The following is a 21,659-nucleotide window of genomic DNA, read 5'->3' as shown; positions in this document are numbered from 1 at the left end:
CTCTCAAAATATTTTCCAATCTGCCAAATTGCACCTTAATCCATCTAACAAACTTAATTAACAAGTCATTCCAAAATGGAGTCTTTCCTACCTGCCTTAAGACTGCAATAATTATTCCTTTGCATAAGGGAGGAGATAAACAACAAGCTTCAAACTATCGCCCAATCGCACTCCTTCCCACTTTATCAAAGATCATTGAACGATTGTTTAAAAAAAGGCTCTTATCGTTTCTGTTTAAATATAAAATTCTTACTCCTCACCAATTTGGATTCTTGAGTAACGAGTGCACAAATGATGCTATGTTTTCTCTCTTTAATAGTGTTTACACCAGTATAAATAATAATCATTCAACAGCAACAATTTGTTAACGTAACTGAGATAATAACTATTGCAAATTCAGTAAGTTTTTTTTAAATCATTTTTGTGTTTTTTTTTTCAAACAAATCAATTTTAAGTCATCTGATATCTGATAACTATGAATTTCAATATTTTTTTCTGCAATATGAAGGTAGAAGACCATGCTTTATTTTATAAATAAATAAACTTATTCAGTTTTCAGTTTTTTTTTAAATAAGTTTTGAAAAAAAATCAGTTTTTTTTATTCTAGACAACTTTTCATTATCTAGTTTTAAAAATACAGTTTTTAAAACCAATGGTATATTGATCAAACATACATCTTCAAGGTATATTTATTAAACTGTAGAATATACGATTTTGTTTGCAAAAGGGAAAAAAATTGTTTTTAAACTCGATTACTAAATGCACAACCTTAGAAAACCGAAACATGATCATATTGTTATTAATTCCTTATTTGTCTGCACCTCCCCATTTTTTAACTCATTAATTTTAGCTTCCATTAAAGAGTTCCTTTGTATCAAGTTGTAAAGAAAATGGTTTTTTGGCATCAAAAACTTCCTGTTCACAGACTTTACATACGTTCAATACTTATATTTTTATCTTAAATAATCTTTTTCAAAGACGTTATTTAATTTTATGAAATTCCTTGTTTTTACAACATTTAAGAACCCTTGCCATGGTTTCTTAAGAAATGTCCCTTTCATTCTAATAATATTAATTAATTAAATTGTATAAATAGATTTAATAATGCTTTTAAGTAAGCTCACTTAGTTAAAACATATAAATTTGTTTAGTTCATAAAACAACCAAATAAAGGCTACAAACTACATGAGTTAAGTAATATCTCAAGAAAGTAAGCGAGAAATGAAGCTTTTTCATTACGTCCTAAAGTTTAATCTTGCCTCTTTAAAAATACATTGTCAGGAAGTGTTTTATGCACCGTCGAAGCTGTAAAAAGACGTTTTAATATAAGAAATTCATTTAAGGAGAGTCCATCCAAAATTTATTTTTATTGCAACTTAAAGTAAAAATATAATATTCTCTTCCAAAAAAAAAAGCCCCATAAAGAGAAGGCTTAAGTAATTCTCGTAATTCATATAAGCGCGTACAAAAGAACAAGGGATCAATTTGCTCGAAGGGATGCTCGTCTTATTTAAACGATACACAATTTGGAATTCCTTTTACCGAGGAACCGATGGCCGAAGGGCGAATGGTCGATGTCTCGTGTGTAAGTTTACCTTCTTTTTTTTGGTTTGTATTTTTGCGGTATCTAGTTTGCTTTTGGTTCTCTAAACAAAAAAATGTATTTTTAAAAAAAAACGTAAATAAAATTGTTGATTGCATATGGCCCAAGCAACACACGACAGTTAAATTAACGTTTATTTTTGGCTTTCGCCAGATATTATTAATTTTTGGTTGAACTTTTACTATAAATATCCGCGTATACAATTATTATGTTATAAAAGTTAAAGTGTGGTATAATGTATACTATTTAAAGACGCTTATAAAATGCTTTTTTTTTTTTTAATTTGCAGATGTGTTTTATCCATCAGGGGGCATTTTTCGACGTACAACGAAAAAAATTAATTTTTAGCAATAGCGTCCATAAGGGATTTATCTTAAACATTATTTAACCAAAAAAAAAAGTACACCACTGCATTTTTCTAAAATAAATTTAATTTTTAAATCCTTGTTTAGTTTTAAGATTTTTTTATTTGTATCTTATTTGGTATAATTATTATTTCATACAAATTAATGCATTTTCTATTTTTTTCTTTGTATATGATATTTCATTATTATCACACTAAAAGGTATGATAAAAAGTATTTTGTATTCTACATAGTGGCATATATGTGATATCGAGGTCATTTTATTCAATATTTGAAATGTAGTGACCGTGTGTAAAGGCTATCTATGTAAAAACCTTGTCAATTATTTAAATTCCGAAATTTTCCCCCTTTTGTACACAGAATCGTATATGATCTACGTATATTCTACAGTTTAATAAATATACCTTAATCATATAAGGTTAATAAAAATACCAATAGTTTTAAGTTAAAAACTGTATTTTTGAACCTAAATAATGAAAAGTTCTCAAGAACCAAAAGAACCAAAATAAGCATAACTACTGCAATCATAAATATACGCTTTGCTTTCGAGAAATAATTTTTTTCACGTTTTACTTGAAAACTTTAAGGTTATGTGAGAAAAGTATGGATACCAAAACTATAAATTTTTTCCCTATAATTTCCTTATAAAGCATTTTTCCCTCAGGCAATTATTAAAAAATCATCGTTTTCCAAATTAATATGCATGAATAATAGATTTTATCGTTAATATATAATAACACAGTTTTTTTCTGTTTAAATTTGGTATAATTATATATATGTCTATTAATAAATATTTAATACAAAAATAGTGCTATTAGATTGGATATAACGAACGAAAAACTGTGTTTGGTTTGGTTTAGGTTGGGTTGGTTCTTAAATTGCTCAAGCACCGCTCATCAAATTTTTCGTATTTTTACAATTTTTTTAAAGGCCTAATTTTACCCAAAAAAAATTAGGTGGCAGAATGATACGATGTAATTCGCCGCTTACGCTCCCCGTTGGGAGGTTGGGTTAGGTTGGGTTGGGTTGGGTTGGGTTGGGTTGGGTTGGGTTGGGTTGGGTTGGGTTGGGTTGGGTTGCGTTGGGTTGGGTTGGGTTGGGTTGGGTTGGAGGAGCTAAGGAAAGCAATCAATAAGGCAAAGAAGCGTTCATGGAAGAAATTATGTGATGGCGACATATTTGGGCAGGCGTATAAAATAGTAATGAGTCAACTGAAGCAGCATATTTCCAAGACAATGCTAACCGCAATCGAGAAACTATTAATCTTTAAAGAGCTCTTTATACTCCCTGAAAAAGAAACAGGTTTACCCCTTGAAAAGAATAACTGTGATAACGAAGCTATGGGTGATAGCGTTAATGACTGTGATATTTTCGATACCAATGAAATTTTAGAAGCAGCGGGAAAACTGAAGCCTAAAAAAGCCCCGGGCCCAAACGGGATATCTCCGGAGCTGATAAAGCATCTTGTTAAACACAATACTGAATACTACAGGGAACTATTTAACCAACTACTGCGCTCTGGTACATTCCCAAGAGAATGGAAGCAAGCAAAACTTATACTTATAGAAAAGCCAAAGAAAACTCTAACAGAATCCACAAAATACAGACCAATATGTCTCATTAATACTGTGGCAAAAGTAATGGAACATCTAATAAAATCACGACTATTTCTACTAAGAGAAATAGAAGAAATAGGAGGTTTTAGTGAGACACAGTATGGCTTTGTTAAAGGCAAATGTACAGTCTATGCAATAGAAAAAATACAACGATTCGATGGACATTAAAAACGCCTTTAACACTGCTTCCTGGGAAATTATTATAAAAAAATTAAGAGAACTATATATTAGTGATTATCTAATTAAAATAATAGAATCTTATCTAAGCGACAGGACAATAGTTATAGACAAAAACTGTGAAGAAGAAGTCGGAGGAGGAGTACCACAGAGATCGGTCCTCGGTCCCACACTGTGGAATGTCCTTTATGATAGCATAATGAGAATTGCTGTGCCCGAAAATGTGCAGCTTATCTGTTATGCCGACGATATTGCAGTGATGATCTCGTCCAAAAATAAAAATAAACTGATGTGGAAAGCAAATGAAGCTCTCCACACAATAGAGATGTGGATGATGGCAAACAAGCTTCAAATTGCGCCTGAAAAAGCAGAAGCTATTCTTCTGGGACATAAATGGCAAATTGATATATACTTCAGACTAGGAAGAGAGAATGTCACACCACAAAAGCAGGTAAAGTACCCAGGAATAATCCTCGATAGACGACTGCAATTCGGCAAGCACATTGAGGTCACATGCAACAAGGCCAAAAAAGTAATAAGGGCACTAAATGCTGTTCTCCCTAATATTGGAGGGTCGACAGACCAAAAAAGAAAAATATTGGCAATGGCTGTATAGTCCGTGATCTTGTACGGGGCACCAATATGGCGCGCATCATTAGCAAGTCAAAGAATAGTCAGGGCAACAAAAACTATACAAAGGCCTATGGCTCTCAGAGTATGCAGCGCCTATTGCACCGTTTCTACAGACTCTAATTTGGTACTGGCAGGATTACCCCCACTCCATCTCTTGGCTGAAGAGAGAGCCAGACTTTTCCGATATGGAAGAACAACCACAGCTGCCGAAAAGGCGACTGAAGAGCAACAAGAGCAACAAGAATGGGACATTTCGACAAATGGCCAATGGACACGAAGACTTATAAGAAATATTATGACATGGATCCATAGAAAATGGGGGAAATTAAACTACCACTTGACACAATGCTTCACGGGTCATGGCACCTTCGGCAATTATCTAAAATAAATAAAAAAGAAACAAGATGCACTGTGCTTCTTTTGTGAACAAGAAGACAGCGCAGAGCACACGATATTTACATGCACAAAGTTTACACAAATGAGGACTACTTTGATAAATAACATTGGGACAATTAACCCAGAAAATCTAATTAAAAAAATTTTAAGCTCAAAGAAAAAATGGACACTTGTCGAAAATCATGCAAACTAAGATAGAGTACGAACTACAGATTGAAAGAAACAACGAAGGATAAAAGGCAAAGCTAGATATTATCAGATGTTTAGTCAACTCCATGACAGTTCCTGGTAATATTGTATCAGCTAGAGAGGATAGGGTTCTTAGTGGGTCTAAGTGAGCTCCAACCCCACACTCCTCTGGGCGATAGAACAGTAATGCTCAGAGGGTCGTCTGATTGCAGATTTTCCCAAACCTCTATAAAAAAAAAGGGTTGGTTTGGTTTGGGTTGGGTTGGGTTGGAAGAAAAAACAGGAAGAACTAGAGTTCGCTATCGGGCGAATAAAATTACGAAAAGCGCCGGGTCCGGACAGGATGCTTCCTGAACATACAAAGGACATGATAATGCAACACAAACGCGTATTCTGTGAGCTTCATACAAAATGCTTAAGATCGACATACTTTCCAGAAAAGTGGAAAACCGCTAAATTAATTCTGCTAGAAAAGCCAGCAAAAGGACAGGACGACATAAGGAAATTTAGACCGATCTGCCTTCTCAACATCCTAGGAAAAACATTGGAGACGATAATCAATGAACGCCTAAAAACCGACATTTCTAAGATGGGAGGACTAAATGAAAATCAGTTTGGTTTTACAAAACATAAAAGTACGGTTGACCCCATAATAAAAATAATAAAAACTGTCCAAAAAACTCCAAGGGAAATTGTATCACTTATCTGTATTGATGTAAAGAATGCATTTAATACCGCGTCTTGGCAAATCATCATCGAAAAGCTACGAAACAAAGGAATAGAGAAATACCTAATCAACATGATTCTATCATACTTCCAAAATAGACGAATACAATTAGACAGAGACCACAATCTTGAAGTAGAAGGTCGAGTCCCCTAAGGCTCGGTTCTGGGGCCAACGCTATGGAACTTCATGTATGACGACGTCATGACTACCTCACCCTCAAACAAAGTAGAACTAATTTGCTATGCGGACGACTTGGCTGTTCTCATACGAACAAAAACAATTCAACAAACTATAGAACTTGGCAATAAAACGCTGAAAAACATAAATGATTGGATGAAAAGAAATAAACTAAACATAGCTCCTGAAAAAACAGCAGCTATAGTTTTCTCAAGGAGTTACATCCATCGAAGAAACATTCGTTTCAGATTAGAAAGACATGCTATTGTCCCCGAGAAAACCGTGAAATATGTGATACTGAACTACTGCCTTGGATTCTCGAACCATATAAATGAAACAGTGGAAAAAGCAAAGAAAACTGCAAAAGCACTTTTACCAAACATTGGTGGACCGTCGGCAGATTAAACAAAAATTATGGCATAAGCAGTGCAGTCAATAATTCTGTATGCTGCACCAGTCTGGAAAGACGCTGTTGGTATTGCAAGAAATGCAAGAAAAATCCTGTCATACCCATATTTAATGAAGACCAATCCAACCCAATGAGGGCCAATCGTCTTCCAGAATGACGGGCGTCCTGCACACTATCGGGTCGGCGTGACAGAATTTCTGGACAATACTTTTCCCAATTCGTGGATCGGAAGAACAGTTCCCATCGCATGGCCTTCACGGTCCCCTGATTTAACCCCTCTCGATTTTTACGCATAGGGACGTGCGAAAGAACTCGTGTACGAGGTGGAAATTGACAATCTAGACCACCTAATTCAAAGAATCAATGTTGTTTTTCTAACCGTCAGAGAAGAGATGCGACTGCGCCTTACGACAGTAGAAATGCGACGGCGATGTAGGGCATGTATAAGAGCCAGTGGAGCGCAGTTTCAAAAAAATTTGTAATTTTGAAATAAATACATCAAATTTAAAAAATTTATTTTTTTTTACTTTATTTTCCTTTAAAGTCATGAATCGTGGCAAGTTAGTCGGCTTTGTGTTACACATCGTATATCATTGAAAAGAGTATTAGCTGGAAATGTTTTTAAAACTACCTGAACATCTTGATAGATTTTAGTTTTTTTTTTGCGTCAAGTAAAGTTACCTTTCATAACTTTTTTGCTACTTTACTTTTTGAGCTCAAAACGAATTATTCCGGTATTATTTGTACTTGATATTGATTTTTTTAGATTCAGGATACATTACAGACTAAATACAAATGTAAAAAAAACGTGAAAATTATGCTGAAAAAATTTAAAGATGTCAAAAGGCATAATTTTTTGAAAATCCTGAAAATAACACGAAATCAATGATATAAAAAAACCCGAGACTTTTAGAACCCAAGTTTATTAAGAAAATATCTTCTATCTGAGCCTATCTATATGCCCACCAAGTTTGGCTAACCCTCCGCCAAACACCCTATATAATATAAAAACAGCGTTATAAGGTTGAATAATATGGACAAAAAACAGTAATTTTCCAGAAGAATGTCATCAAATTTTTTCTTTCTTTTACCCTTTCAGGCATGTTAAATAATTTTCACATTATTCCAGGTATTCAAAAGTGTTTGACTAAATTTCAGACTTCTGCAATAATTTTTATGAGTTTCTTCATGGAGCAACTATCTAATTAAACTCCAATATCTCAAAAACCACTAAACTTAAAAAATTCAAACTAATTAAATTGAGAAAATAATGCCTTTGAACTGTTATTAGGGGATGCAAAGCAGTCAAGGCAACTATTTTCTCTAAGTTTTCTCAATTTACGGCTGGTTAAGTTCACATTCTGGGCATCAATTTTTTATTTTATTCCAGACTTCTTTGGTTAATTTTTTTAACCTTCTAGAGGTTTGAATTAATTTTTGACACAATCCAGGCCTTGTCTACCTCTATTTCAAGCTACTGCAGTCATTTTTTTACGTTCCAGCCATTTGGAATAATTATTTCACTCTTCCAGGCACTCGATACAATTTTTAATTTTATTCACAGCTTTTGAACTCGTTTGGATGTCTTCTAGGCATTTGAGTTACGCAATTAAAAATGTTAAAAATAGCTGAAAATAGAGGTACATTTCCTGATTATGTAAATAATACAAACATAACACTATCTGGCCACCTTTAGGCACATAAACCTGTAATTCTTTAAATGATTTAAAGTTTGATCAAGTTGTAACCAATGAACAGCTTGTAATAAAAAAAAATCTTTCTGATATTTATTTAAATTCTTGGGCTGTTTCTAAGGAAGGCGAAATTTAAACTGGTCTAAGATGGCACCCATCGGCCATATTGAAATTGTATGCGACCGACATTTTCAGCATAAACCTGTAAAAATAAGAACGAATCAAATTTTATGCCATATAGAGTGTTTGTAAGTCTACACAAACGATGATCATAATCTTGGTAGTACCTTTGTGTAGGTTTTGTTGCTTTATGTTTATTACTACCAAAGTCTAATATATTTCCAATATGAAATTCTTTAAAATCCATACTGTATAACAATTTATCTAGGCCTTATTATATTATGTTATTAAAATTAATTGAGGATTGTTCTTCTTATCAAATTTTGTATTAATAATATTTTTCCAAATAAACGATTTTTACTACTACAATGGTTTCTTGAAATCGAGACTCTGAACTTGTTACGTTGAATTATTGAATTTTTTTCACACTCTTTAAACTTCTGCATTACAAGAGATTTGCATTAAGCGCTCGCTCGCTCCCCTGCTCACTATTGTAATACACACACACACCGGCATAGAAAATATTATTTATTTTCACAGGAGTTTCACGCCCGAAAGTTTCACCGTTAAAGTAACCGGGAAAAGTCGCGTTCCACGCCAAGTTAGCCGGAGAAAAGTTTTTCCAGCAGCGGGTCTCATATATTTATCATGTGAAAGTTTTTTTTTTGTTGTTATTGTATGGAAAAGCCAATTTCTTTGTGGTTTGCCGGCATATTGTAGTTGAGGTGAGGGTCTTGAATGTTTATTGTACTTTAAAAAAAAATTTTTACTTATTTTGCTGTAATTTTCATAGCGATATGCTTTGCTTTTGATAAATAAAATGGAGTTTTTTTATGTTTCACTGGAAAACCTTAAAGTATTGTGAGAAAAGTATAAATACAAAAAGTGTAGATTTTTTTATAAATATAATTTTTTTTAAAAGCATTTTTTTCTCAGGCAATTACTTTTTGCAAAAAATAATAGTTTTTCATTAACTCTACCCTTATCCCCCCCCCCACCAACCCCACACAACTTACCAGTAAGAAATTGTTTTCAAAAATCATCGTTTTCCAAAATATTACGCATGAATAAACAGCTGGTTTACTTGCACAGACTTATTTTAAGGAGGTTATTTACTTATTAAAATTTAAAACGTACAGGCAAAATTACATTAAAATTTATTGTATGAAACAAATATAGTAGTATAACATAAAATAAGAACTTCTCTGGTCCATACGTATCACGTTGAAAAATAGGGATTTTACAGAAGAATTTTTTACTGGTAAGTTGTTTGGGGTGGGTGGGGGGTGTAAGGGTAGTGTTAATAAAAAACGTTTTTATTGCATAAAATTATTGTCTAAAAAAAATTAATTTATTAAATAATTTAGTGTCTCAGGTTACAGAAAATTTACTATAATTTATATTATTCTTTACTTCTAAGCACTTATACACAGCATGGAAAGCTCTGTATAGTTTTTATTAAATTAATATTTTAAATGGTATTTTTTTGAATTTTTTAGTAAATTACAAAGTTTCTTCTCTAAGGCAAGAATTTTTTGCAAAAAACTCGTTTTTCATTAACCCTACCCTTACCCCCCACCCACCCCACACAACTTATCAGTAAGAACTTATTTTCAAAAATCATTGTTTTCCAAAATAATACGCATAAATAACAGCTGGTTTGGTCAATAATATCTAATCTAATAACACTTTTTGTTAATTTAAATTTGACATAATTATACAGGGTGATTTTTGTAAGAAGGTGCATGCTTTTGGGGGATGATAGGGGACGTTCAAATATAACTTTTAATATAAGACACTATGGGTCGGAAATGCCTCAGAAGCAAAATACAAGGGGTTAAATTTTTTAAAAAAATTAAGAAATTAATTTTTAGTTTTTTGACTGTTTAAGTTATCGGTGTCAAATCTTCTCAATAAAGCTACCTAATAAAGATGCTTTAAATGTAAAAAGTAAATGTTTTAGTTTCAACCAGTGGCGTAGATCAGATACACATTAGAGTAATTTGTTAATAAAAAAAAATAGTACGCCACTGATAATCAAAAATTTTAAGAATCCTTGGTTTATTTAACAGAAAAAAAGGTATCCTGCATCTTTTTCCCAAAAGGCACCATTTTATCAAAATTAAAAAATAAATAACTTTATTAAAAACTAAGGAAAAAAAAATTATTGGATAACGTTAAAAAATACTAAATAATAAATAATAATAATTAATAATTAATTTAAAAGGTGCTCAAAGTAATTAATAAAAAATTTAAAAAAAAAATCGATATTTCGGGACTCTTATTCATTGAATTATTCTGGAAAGCTGAAAATATTTATTTAAAAAATTGTTTATAAGAAAAAACAATTCAACTTTTATATTTGTAACATATATGGTCCTTCTAGCAAGAGTTCTGATGGAATTAGACGATGTTTAGTAAGTTTACTTTATTAGGTTTACTATTTCTCTATTTTATAAATAAATAAACTTATTTGAGATAAGTAAAAATTCAGTTTTTTTTATTCTAGTTTTTAAATTCGATTACTAAATACACAACTCTAGGGAACCGCAACATGATCGCCCAATAATCATACTTCTAGCAATTGAAAAATTAATTAAATTAATTATTTATGAACAGCTAATAGAATTCTATACTAAAAATCTGGATTTAGAAGTTATCATTCATATGAGCCTGGCATACATGGCTGCTTTTGCATACTTGGAACCACATAAGGGAAAATAGTGAGACCATTGGAGTTGTGTTCTTCGATTTTAAACGAGCTGCCGAAACCATAATATGTCGAAAAAGGCTTTTATTAAAATTAAAATCAAAAACTCAAAAAATTTTGAGGGTGTGATAGTATTTTCTAAATTGATTTTTGCTATAAGTGACATAATACCCAATAAAATAAGCCAATCCCGTGTCAATTTCTTTAAACGCCTCCCTTTGAAATGCTTTTAAGCACTTCTAGATCTTTTGGCATTTTACCAACTTTCAAAATTGAGTGTATAAGATTCAACAATTAAGTTTAAGAAAAATGAAGTCCATTTGATCAAAACTTAACTTATTAACCGCACTAATTTTCTCAAATCTGACAAATTCATCTGCTCATAGTCGTGTCATTTATGTAAGTGTTGATGTCACAAAACTGATCAAAGTTTAACTGAATTATTATTAAACAATATAGAGTCTACTGAGTGGACTATGTCCTGAATGTTATTCAAATAGAGACAATTTTTTATATTCAGGACTGCTATCATTTATTAAGGATTTAAGAGTCTTCCACATTTTTTTAACGCAGTCAATTTTTTTGTTCATCAAAAAGCTTTTCTTGCTCGCTTAATATACACTTAAGCCTAATTCTGCAAAGTTTTATAATGTTACCATAATTCAGGCATATTTAAAATGTTACATGCATCGTAACTATGGATTTATTTTTTTAAGCTTTTTTAACCCTATTGTTAAACCATGGGACACCCCGTATCATATTTAGCGGGTGCAGGCACTTTTGCCAGGCGATTTTCCGAAGAGAACGGCTTTATGTCGTTGGATGCAAGAACTCATAAGGCAAGATGCGCCGTTTTTTACCAATGAGGCTAATTTCTTCAGGGACACAATTATGAACTTCCACAATAACCACGTATGGCATTATGACAACCCACATGTTGTGGCATAAAACCGTCATCAGCACCAGTTTTCACTTAATGTATGGGTCGGCATTATTGAAAACTTTCTTATCGGTCCATTTTTTTTACCAGCAAGGTCGACTGGACAAGTGTATCAAGAATTTCTTGAAAATGAATTACCAGCGATGCTAGAAGATGTCCCCATTCAGCTGAGACAGCAAATGTTCTTTTCTACATGACGGTGCTCCAGCCCATTTTAGTTTAGTGGCTCGGCAGTATTTGGATATTACGTATCCAAATCGTTGGATAGGTCCGGAGAAGTATTGGCCCCCGCGGTCTCCCGACTTAAATCCGCTGGATTTTTTTTTATAGAAATCCAATTGATAAAGTGGAGGAATTGCGTAATCGCATGATAACGTCTTGTGACATAATTCGGCAGACACCAGGAATTTTTGAACGTGTCCGCCAATTAATACGACATTGATTAGATGCTTGTATTGATGTTGGAGGAGCACACTTTGCACAATTTTTGTAAAAATAATCATATTACTTAAATAAATAATAAAAAATGAAATATTTTTTTATCACTTAAAAACTTGTATTTTAAATTAAAGATTGTTGAAGCAAAAGTTTTAAATCCTCAATTACAATTTAATTAAATTGGGCTGGCTTTTATTGGTACTAAATTAATTAATAAAAATTTTATTATTTATTATTAAAATTGCAATAAACTAATAAAAACGAATAATTACTAGAATAAAGAAAGTCTAATCAAATCTGAGCAACATGTCCATGGTTTTTAATTTTTTGTGCGAAAACTGTGCATCTAACGGACAAAATCCAAGGGATCAAAAATGTTGCAAATAATACGGGGAATTTAAGAATATTTTTTAATACAAGAAAAACCAGTGGCGTACCATTTTTCTTTATAAAAGTATTCAGCGGAAAACCCGCACACACGCCACTGGAGAACATAAAAATGTTAAAAGTATGTTGGTAAATGGCTCTGGATACACAGATCCTGCATACCAATCTTTGGAAAAATATTTACAGGGGTATTTGAGTTATCGAAAAAAAATAATTTTTTTGCTAAAACTTTACCACCCTGTAGCTCAAAATCTAAAAGGTTTAGGACCTATGTTTATAGGAACTTTTTTACGAATTTTTGTACAAAGAACACGTTCCTGAATTTTGTCGCAATATATAAAAAACACCCTGTATAGTTATTGTAGAAGCTATTTAATTTTTTTATATACTCTCTAAGTCTATTCTTACTATATTAATAATAATAATAATAAATATTTTTTATTTGCATAGAAGAAACAAAAAAAAATACAAGTTTACAAAATCTAGCAATAAATTTAGGCAAATAAAAGGCCTACAAATTCAGAATTCTGCCATGGCAGATTCTGGTCTTTAACATTGTGGCCCCACACTTCATTAAAAAAAAATGGTAATTTCAGTAACGCTCATTAACAGTAACGCTTAACTAATAACTGATTAAATACAGCTTTTTCTTTAATCATATACCTAATAAACCTACATATAAGAGTTCTAAATTCTAAATTTGACAGTTTAACATCAAGCAAAACAATACACACTGCAAATACCCAAAAAACAGATTAAATTTTTTGTTAAATAACAAAAAATAGAAAAATTATTGCAGACAATTAATAAATAAATAAAATGATCCCAATACCAAAAATTGTAATAAATTACTCAAGAAAACAACCATTCAAAAAGTTAAAAAAAAAGAACTTAAATTATATACCCTGCTGATTCATTAGATTTACAATCATCCTCCTACGAAAAGTATTACAAGAAATTAATAATTGGTCCGGATCCAAATTTAAAGAATTTATTTGATAAGCAAAATTGTAAGAAAATGATCGTCTAAATAACTGTGTTTTATGTCTCGGAATGAGAATAGTATTTCTTCTTAAATTTAAATGGTGTACATCATTTCTAAAAGTTATTTTTTGATAGAGATAGGGCGGACTACGATATATTAAAATTTTATAAAAAAATGTTAAAGAATGAGCAATTCTTCGATTATGCATATTAAGCCATCCAAGTTCGTGAAGTTTATGGGAAATGCGGTTTCTCCTACGAATGCCAAATATTAGTCGAATGCAAGAGTTTTGGAGCTTTTGCAGTCTACCCCTATCCTCATAATCAAGACACCAGCCATACACTACATCACAGTAATTACATTGTGAAAGGACCAATGAATCACATAAAAGCTTCTTAATATCTTTACTTAAATAGTGTCTATGCAAATAAATTAATTTCAAAGCAAGATATGCCTTTTTAAGAATATTAGACACGTGATGTTTAAAACGAATATTATTATCTACTATAAGGCCCAAACTCTTACATTTGTCAACAACTGGAATTCTTTCATCCCCCAATTTAATGTTTATACCATTTAAAATATTATTTACATTAGTTCGATTACCTATGAACATTATAGATGACTTCGAAGGATTTAATTTTAATAAATGCTTTGAAGAAACATCACAAATAGCTTGTAAATCTTGATTAATTTTAAACTCAGCCATTTTAAAATCTCCTGGTAAAAATGAATAATATAACTGCGTGTCGTCTGCGTAAAAATGATGGGCACAATGCTTTAATTAAAGATAAAATCTAGACGTGTAAATGATAAAAAACAAGGGTCCTAAAATACTAGCCTGAGGCACACCACTTTCAACTTCCAAAGGATCAGATATGTCGTTATCTATTTTAACACGTTGAATCCTATTATTTAAATAAGAGGCAATTAAATTAATAGCAGCATCAGAAAAGCCAATATAATGAAACAAAGACTTTAAAATTGAGTGGCTAACGAAATCAAAAGCTTTAGTATAATCCAACAACACCAGAGCAGAAATCTTACCCTCATCCCTAGCCCGAATTACGTCATCAATAACGTCCGCCATAGCCGAAGTACAACTATAATTTGTTCTAAATCCAGATTGCTTAGGTGGTAAAATATCATTATTATTAAGAAAACTACGAATTTGAGAGTCTAGAATGCGTTCGAGAATTTTTGAAAACGTTGGTAAAATACTAATAGACCTAAATTGACTAAAATCAGTTGGATTATGCACTTTCGGCAATGGCAACACAAAGGCTTCTTTCCAGCATTTGGGAAAGTAGTTTTTATTAATACACTCGTTAACAATATGTAAAATAAATGGTATAATAAAAGGACAGCATAGTTGAATTAACGTAATATTAAGATTATCCACCCCGAATGCTTTAGACTTAATACGTAATATAATTGGAGAAATAGTATTATAATCAGTGGGATGAAAAGAAAACTTATTTAAGGTTGGTAATGCATTCTGATCATAAAAATTAATTAACTCATCACAATTATCAATATTTGTCACTCTTGTACTATCTATAAAATATGAATTAAAATTGTTGGTATTTACAAAAGATTTAGGAATTTGCTTCTGCTTTGATGGCAATATTTTTCTTAGTTCACGCCACTTGTCCTTGTATGTACAATTCTCAAATTTATCACTATAAAAAGCCCTTTTTTCCGCTCTAATCGCTGTTGTTGTATAGTTTCTAAGCTGTTTGTAATAATTCCATTTAGCTGGCAGTTTAGTTGTTTTAAAATCCTTTAATGCCTTATTTCCTAATTTTTGCAATAGTTTAATATTATCTGTCAGCCACGGAGAATCTTTTTTTTTTCGAACAACTATAGTTTTAATAGGAGCATGCTTGTCGAATAATTTGAGTAAATTATTGTTTAAAAAATGTATCTTATCATCTATGGATTCGAATTCATATATTAAATGAAATGGAACAGCCTCCAAATCCTCTTGAAAGTTGTTTAGGTTTATATCTTTTAAGGATCTATAAGATACAATGTGCGGTTGTACAATAGACTCCGTCACATTAAATTCACAAAAAACGCCAAAATGGTCAGAAAATGTAGAGCTTATTATGCCAGATTTCAAAATGCCAACATGATTTGTAAAAATAAGATCTATAATTGAACTAGTGTTGTTGGTCATACGAGTATGCTCGGTTATAAGTTGCTTCAAATCGAAAGTTTCACACAAAGAAATAAGCTGAGTTGCATGACTGTAATTTAATTTAGATATATCAATGTTAAAATCACCTAGACACGTTATATTATTAAAATTTGAAAAAATGTCAATTAGTGTTTCCTCTAAAGTTAAAAAAAAACTCTGAATATTTGAACTTGGAGGCCTATAGACTATGCCGAAAATGTATGGCTCCTTACTAATAAAAATTTTTACCCATAAACTTTCAAAAAAATCATGACTTTCAGATAAAATAATTTCATATGATAAACCATTCCGGACATAGGCAACAATACCACCACCCCTAAGATTTTGACGATCATTTCTTATTAATTAAATTGAGAAATTTAACAACTCTGAATCCTATATTACATTACTTCTATAGGCTTCAGTTAAGCATACTACAAGAGAATTCAGATTGCCGATCATATTATTTTATTTTACTAATATTAGTTGAGCATTCAGAGTTATAATTTTTTCACCTTGCTCCTATTGCCTTAACTTATTTTAATTTACCTAAAAATATTGGACACTGTGTTTCTGGAACACCAAGGATATGGCACCTTGCTTTAATAGTCTCGATCGTAACCTCACTTTCTGGTTCATCACAATTAATATGTTATAAGCAATCATCCTTATTCCCTTTACTTATACTTTACCATAATGATTGTGAAACCATTGTTATTGCACGCCATCTTGAATCTTGAACCGAAAATGGAAGACAAATCTGGTATATAAAGGAAACTGTTTCTATATATACGGCTAAAGTTATAAGATCATAATAGGGAGGGGGCAGTAAGAAACTTTTCCAGAGTTTCCTAATTTCCTAATGGACCGACGGATGTCGTGGACGCCTCAAACACCACAAGGAATTTCCCAGACTTATTCACCGGAGCGAATCGGAAAAACTTCTTGGAAAACTTTTGTGGCCATTTTATTTCAAAGAAACTTTCCTGGTCCATAGGGGAAATTTGTTTGCTCGCGATAATATCGATACGCGATTAAATGGATAAGAAAAAACCTTTTTAAAAATATGTTTTTCAATCTGTTTTGTAAATATGCGCCGGAATCGATACAATTTTACTCGAAATTGCTCACAATAACCGATTCGTGACCCTTATCGCTTTGAATAAACGACAAATCACATCATATTTTAGGCCGAACGTTACATATACATGTCGGAGGACGTTCATGATTTAGTATTAACAAAATAAATAAATCAATGGGTAACTAAAGATACTTCGGTCATCCTCCACTACATTTATTTAAAGAATATTAATCCGACATGTTTCGTGATACAAGAGAATGGGACCAAACATGGATTTACAAAAACTTTTGGTCCCATTCTCATGTATTTTAATTCGTTTGAACCTTGTCTGAGGCACTAGATCTATAAGATGTATTGACGGAACCCATTAATTTGTTATCCCTGATGATGTTATATATCTGAAACATGCCGAATTAACATTTTTTAAATAAATTCAGTGGAGGTTGACCGAAGTATCTTTAGTTATCCATTGACCTATTAACTCCACTGCAAGAATGGACTACTTCTTCAAATTCAAAATAAATAGAGCTATCTTATAATTAACTATTTTTATTAATTGGGTCAATAATTCAAGCACTCCTTTTGACATCAAATTTTATCCACTTTACCGTGTATTAAATTTTATATTTTAATTATTTATTTTAAAAGTAATAATGAATCTAAGAAGTCAAGTGTTTGCACCCTCGTTGGCCTCTATGTCACAATATAAAGACCCTCGAGGATAAAAATAAGGACTTTTTTATTAATTTTATACTAAAAAAGATTAATATTTTGAATTAGAATTAACATGTTTGGTATAAAAATTTTGATGTTTTTTAATGCTGTTTTATATAATAAAGAATTTTTTAAATGGATTTTAATATGAAATTTGATATGAAATTTGTAACTCTAGGTTAATAGCATTCTGAGTTATCAAGATTTAAATAGTTACAAGGTTAAAATAGTTTACAGCCCTAGAAGTCTTATAATAATAAAAAGCCACGTAAGTCTTTTAATAACTCTAAGAAAATTCTTCTTTCAAAAATTTCTGAGTATGTAAAAATGCTAAATAATACTTCTGAGTATTTCAGTACTAAACATTTTACTGTAGGATGAAAACTTTTTTAGTAAACTTAGATTAAAAGATTTCACATCTCTGGCAGACTTAGTTTTATTAAAATGAAAATCTATGTGTGACCCTTGCTAACTCAGAAACTGCTCTTCAGAACATTCTGAGTATGCGAGAAAAACTGAACAGTCCTTTTTTCTGAGTATTTTGGTGCTAACTTGGTATCTATGGGTTTACAAGTTTCTGAGATAATATAGCTTAAAGGAGTTTGCATCCTGCGACAAAGGTAAGACCTTTGATAAAGTGAAAAGCATCATTGAATAGCTCAGAAATTTCTGAGCGGAACTTTCTCAGTATTATATAATAATTAAAGCTTATATTCTTATCAGGTTTGAGTACTTAATTTCATTATATTTGACAATAACTTTTTGAGAAAATTTATTTTAAAGGAGGGCACATCATTGGAAGGCAACATTTTTTAAAGTGAATATTATCGGTGTAAGACCAGTGATAACTCAGATATTTCTAATTGAAATTTTATAAAATTGTATTCTTCTGAGCATTTTAGTACTAAATTTCCATAAAACTGGCAATAACTTTCTAACTGAAATCTACTTTAAAAAAGGGTCACTCCATTGGATGTCAGTATGTTTTTAAAGTAAACGTTGGTGAAAATCAATTGATAACTGAGAAATTTCTGATCGAAGCGCCCTGAGTAATTTATAGAAATGAAAGTTTGTATTCTCCTGAGTAATTTAGTATAAAATTTGTATATATTTGACATTAACTTTCTAAGAAAATCTGGTTAAAAGGAGGACACATTAAAATTCACAGTGTATGAAAGACGGTTGAAGACCATTGATAACTCAGAAGTTTCTGATCAAAGCTTTTTGAGTATATAAGAAGAATTGCAAAATATTTTCTTCTGAGTACTTTGGTACTAAACTTGTTGCCATAGAATTTTAACTTTCCGAGTTTACTTAGATTAAAGGAGTCCGCAAGCCAGGAAAACATAATCTTATTAACGAAAAGTCAAGTAAGTCCCTTGATAATTCAGAAGCCTTCTTACCAAAGCTTTCTGAGTAAATAAAAAAAGTTGCACAGTACTGTCTTCTGAGCACTTTGATACTAAATTTATAATTCTAGAATAACAACTTTTTAAGTTAACTTATACTTCAGATCCCTGGAAGACTTAATCTTATTAAAATGAAAAGCCACGTAAGACCCTTGATGACTCAGAAACCTTTTGCCAAATCTTTCTGAGTATAGAATAAAAATGGCACAGTACTTTCTTTTGAGTACTAAACATGTGCATATAGGATAACAACCTTCTGAGATAACTCAGCTTAAAAGAGTTCATATTCCTTATATAAATAAGGAATATGTAAATAAAGTCTTATATAAATGAAAGTAATAACTCAGAAGTTTCTGCTTAGACCTTCCTGATTAGATAACAAGAGTTGGAACATGCTTTTTTTTGAGTATTTTGATATGAAACTTGTGACTCTAGGATAATAGCTTTCTGAGTTATCAAGGTTTGAATAGTTACAAGGTTAAAACAGTTTACAACCCTAGAAGCCTGTCTTATAATCCTTCCTATTTGTCCTTTTCCATTTTTTTAAAGATAATTAAATTATTTTTTTGTTCTGTAATTTTTTCAAAATTCCTTACTCAGAACCCGTTCAAACCGCCAACTATGTTAACAAATATTAAGATTTTTTTCACGAATTTCAAAAAGAATTTTGCAAATTTTCGACGAATTTTCTTCAATTTTCATGATGCTTTCAAGTAATTTATCAAGGTAAAAAGGAAAATTAATGTTTTGCAACCACAGGATTTTCAACAATTTTCCAAATTCCAGGAAAAAATAGACATTAATATTAAATAGACGAATTTCTAGTTTTAACGAGTTTCACTAAATTATTTTATAAAAAAAACTAGACTCGAAGGACCATTTTATTTAAGTGTTTTCCAAATATTAATACGGAATTTTTCTGGATTAGGATTCTTTGGTTTTCAAGATGCTCTCATCAAGATTCTTTTTACTTTCCAAGAGTTCTTTACAACTTTCCTAGAAATTGGGTTATTTTTTAATAAGTTTCATGTATTCTATACATTATTTATGCACTGCAACAAGATATTCGGGACTAACGTGATCGCTAACATCCCAAGACGATAAGCACTAGTAGAAGAAGTAAAAGAAGTTTTATGAATTGGAAATAATTGTCCGTATATTTTAGACATTTAAAGTATTATTTTCTTTTATTCCAAGCCTGTGATGAAATCTTGTTTGTTTTCTAGTTGGAAATATTTTCCAACATTTTGAAGTAATTCTCCATTGACATGAATTTTTGCTTGCATTTTCAGGGCATTTGGAGTATTTTTTTAAATATTTTCCAGGCATTTCAACAAAATCATTTTTTTGCATACATTTGATATTTTCCATAAACTACAAATTTTTTAAGCAGTTAAAGTAATATTCCAGGAATTTTTAGTTTAGGCAAGTTTTTTTGTATGTTATTTAGAAATGATATTCCAGGCATTTAACATAATTTGTTCTCAATATTTCCGATACAATGCAGAACATTAATTATAAATATATTTTCAATATATCCCAAACTTGCTCGATGGGATTTAAGTTAGAGGATTACGCATGTAAAGTAATTTTCTATAAGTAAATGACGTAGTTGTAGGTTTATTGGTCACAGACCAAAGAAAACATTTTTTTTTCTAGGCCAACGTTTCGAATTATACTTAATTCATCCTCAGGGCTCTGCAATAGGATAAAAGAAGATGGTAATTTTTGGACAAAAGTAACAAAAGTAAAAAAAGAGACATCGACTAAACAATAAGTTAATATAGATAGGTAAATTTAAATGTGAAGAAAAAAAATACCTCAAAGTGTAGTAGAGATATAACATTTAAAATAAAAATATAAATTACACTGAGTGTCAAAATTAATGCACATCTCAACATTTTCATTCGTAAAAATCATAGGAAGACAATCCATAACAAACAAATATAAAAAAATAAATAAGTTCTATAGGTCATAGAGCTTTAGATCACAAAATATAAATCGAAATTATAGTTTTCTTGCGTTATTAAAGAAAAAGACATCACAGGCTTAAACATAGATATCGGCACAACATAGGGACTTTTGAGTCACAACAGAAGGGATACGTTAGAAAAAATATGTACATAAACAAACCGACATGACCTTACAACCACATAAACGTGCACTCCTTTAAAATAAATAGATATACCAGTAATTTTCTATTTTCAGGTATTTTTTATGAAAAGAAATTATTTTTTTAAGAATGTCAAATAAATTTGTTGTTTCGTCCCAAACATTTAATATCATTCATGCATAAATTCAAAATAGTTCTTCATATTGTTTAGGCATTTGAAGTTATTGTTTGTTTTATTTCAGGCACTTGAAGAAGTTTTTTATGATTTTCCATACTTCTATAGTAATAATTTTTCATTTTACAGGCTTTCCAGGAATGGTAGATTATTTTTCGTCCTAAATGACTATTTACTATTTTATTCCAGGAAATTACATGTTTTTCTAAAATGATTCCAGGATTTTAAATAAATTTATTATTTTCTGCCAGGCATTTGTAGCCATTGGTTTTTTTATTCCACTTAACAAGTTTTTAAAATGTTTTCCAGGTTTTTGAGCAATTTTCTATCTTACATACGTTTGATGTAATTTTTTCTTACATAAGGATTCGAAATACTTTTGCACCTTTTTCCAGACTTTTGGAGTAGCTTTTTATATTT

General features: G+C 31.1%; 2 protein-coding genes across 2 annotated transcripts in view; one reads left to right on the top strand and one right to left on the bottom strand.

Annotated features, from left to right (window-relative positions):
* The window catches only part of LOC126740130 (octopamine receptor beta-3R-like), a 232,481-nt gene that overhangs the window by 196,256 nt on the left and 14,566 nt on the right, over positions 1 to 21,659 (bottom strand). The window lies entirely within an intron of this gene.
* LOC126740167 (uncharacterized) lies at positions 4,464 to 4,781 on the top strand. The gene has a single exon (XM_050446096.1). The coding sequence runs from the start codon at positions 4,464 to 4,466 to the stop codon at positions 4,779 to 4,781; it is 318 nt and encodes a 105-aa protein (XP_050302053.1).

This window comes from Anthonomus grandis, chromosome 9 (assembly GCF_022605725.1).
Source record: "Anthonomus grandis grandis chromosome 9, icAntGran1.3, whole genome shotgun sequence".
NCBI lineage: Eukaryota > Metazoa > Arthropoda > Insecta > Coleoptera > Curculionidae > Anthonomus > Anthonomus grandis.
The sequence above is the reverse complement of the archived record's forward strand: the minus strand, read 5'-3'. Positions and strand labels throughout refer to the sequence as shown.

Coding starts and splice junctions, on each gene's coding strand:
- LOC126740167 (XM_050446096.1), top strand. CDS start 4,464: ATGGCTCTCAGAGTATGCAGCGCCTATTGCACCGTTTCTACAGACTCT.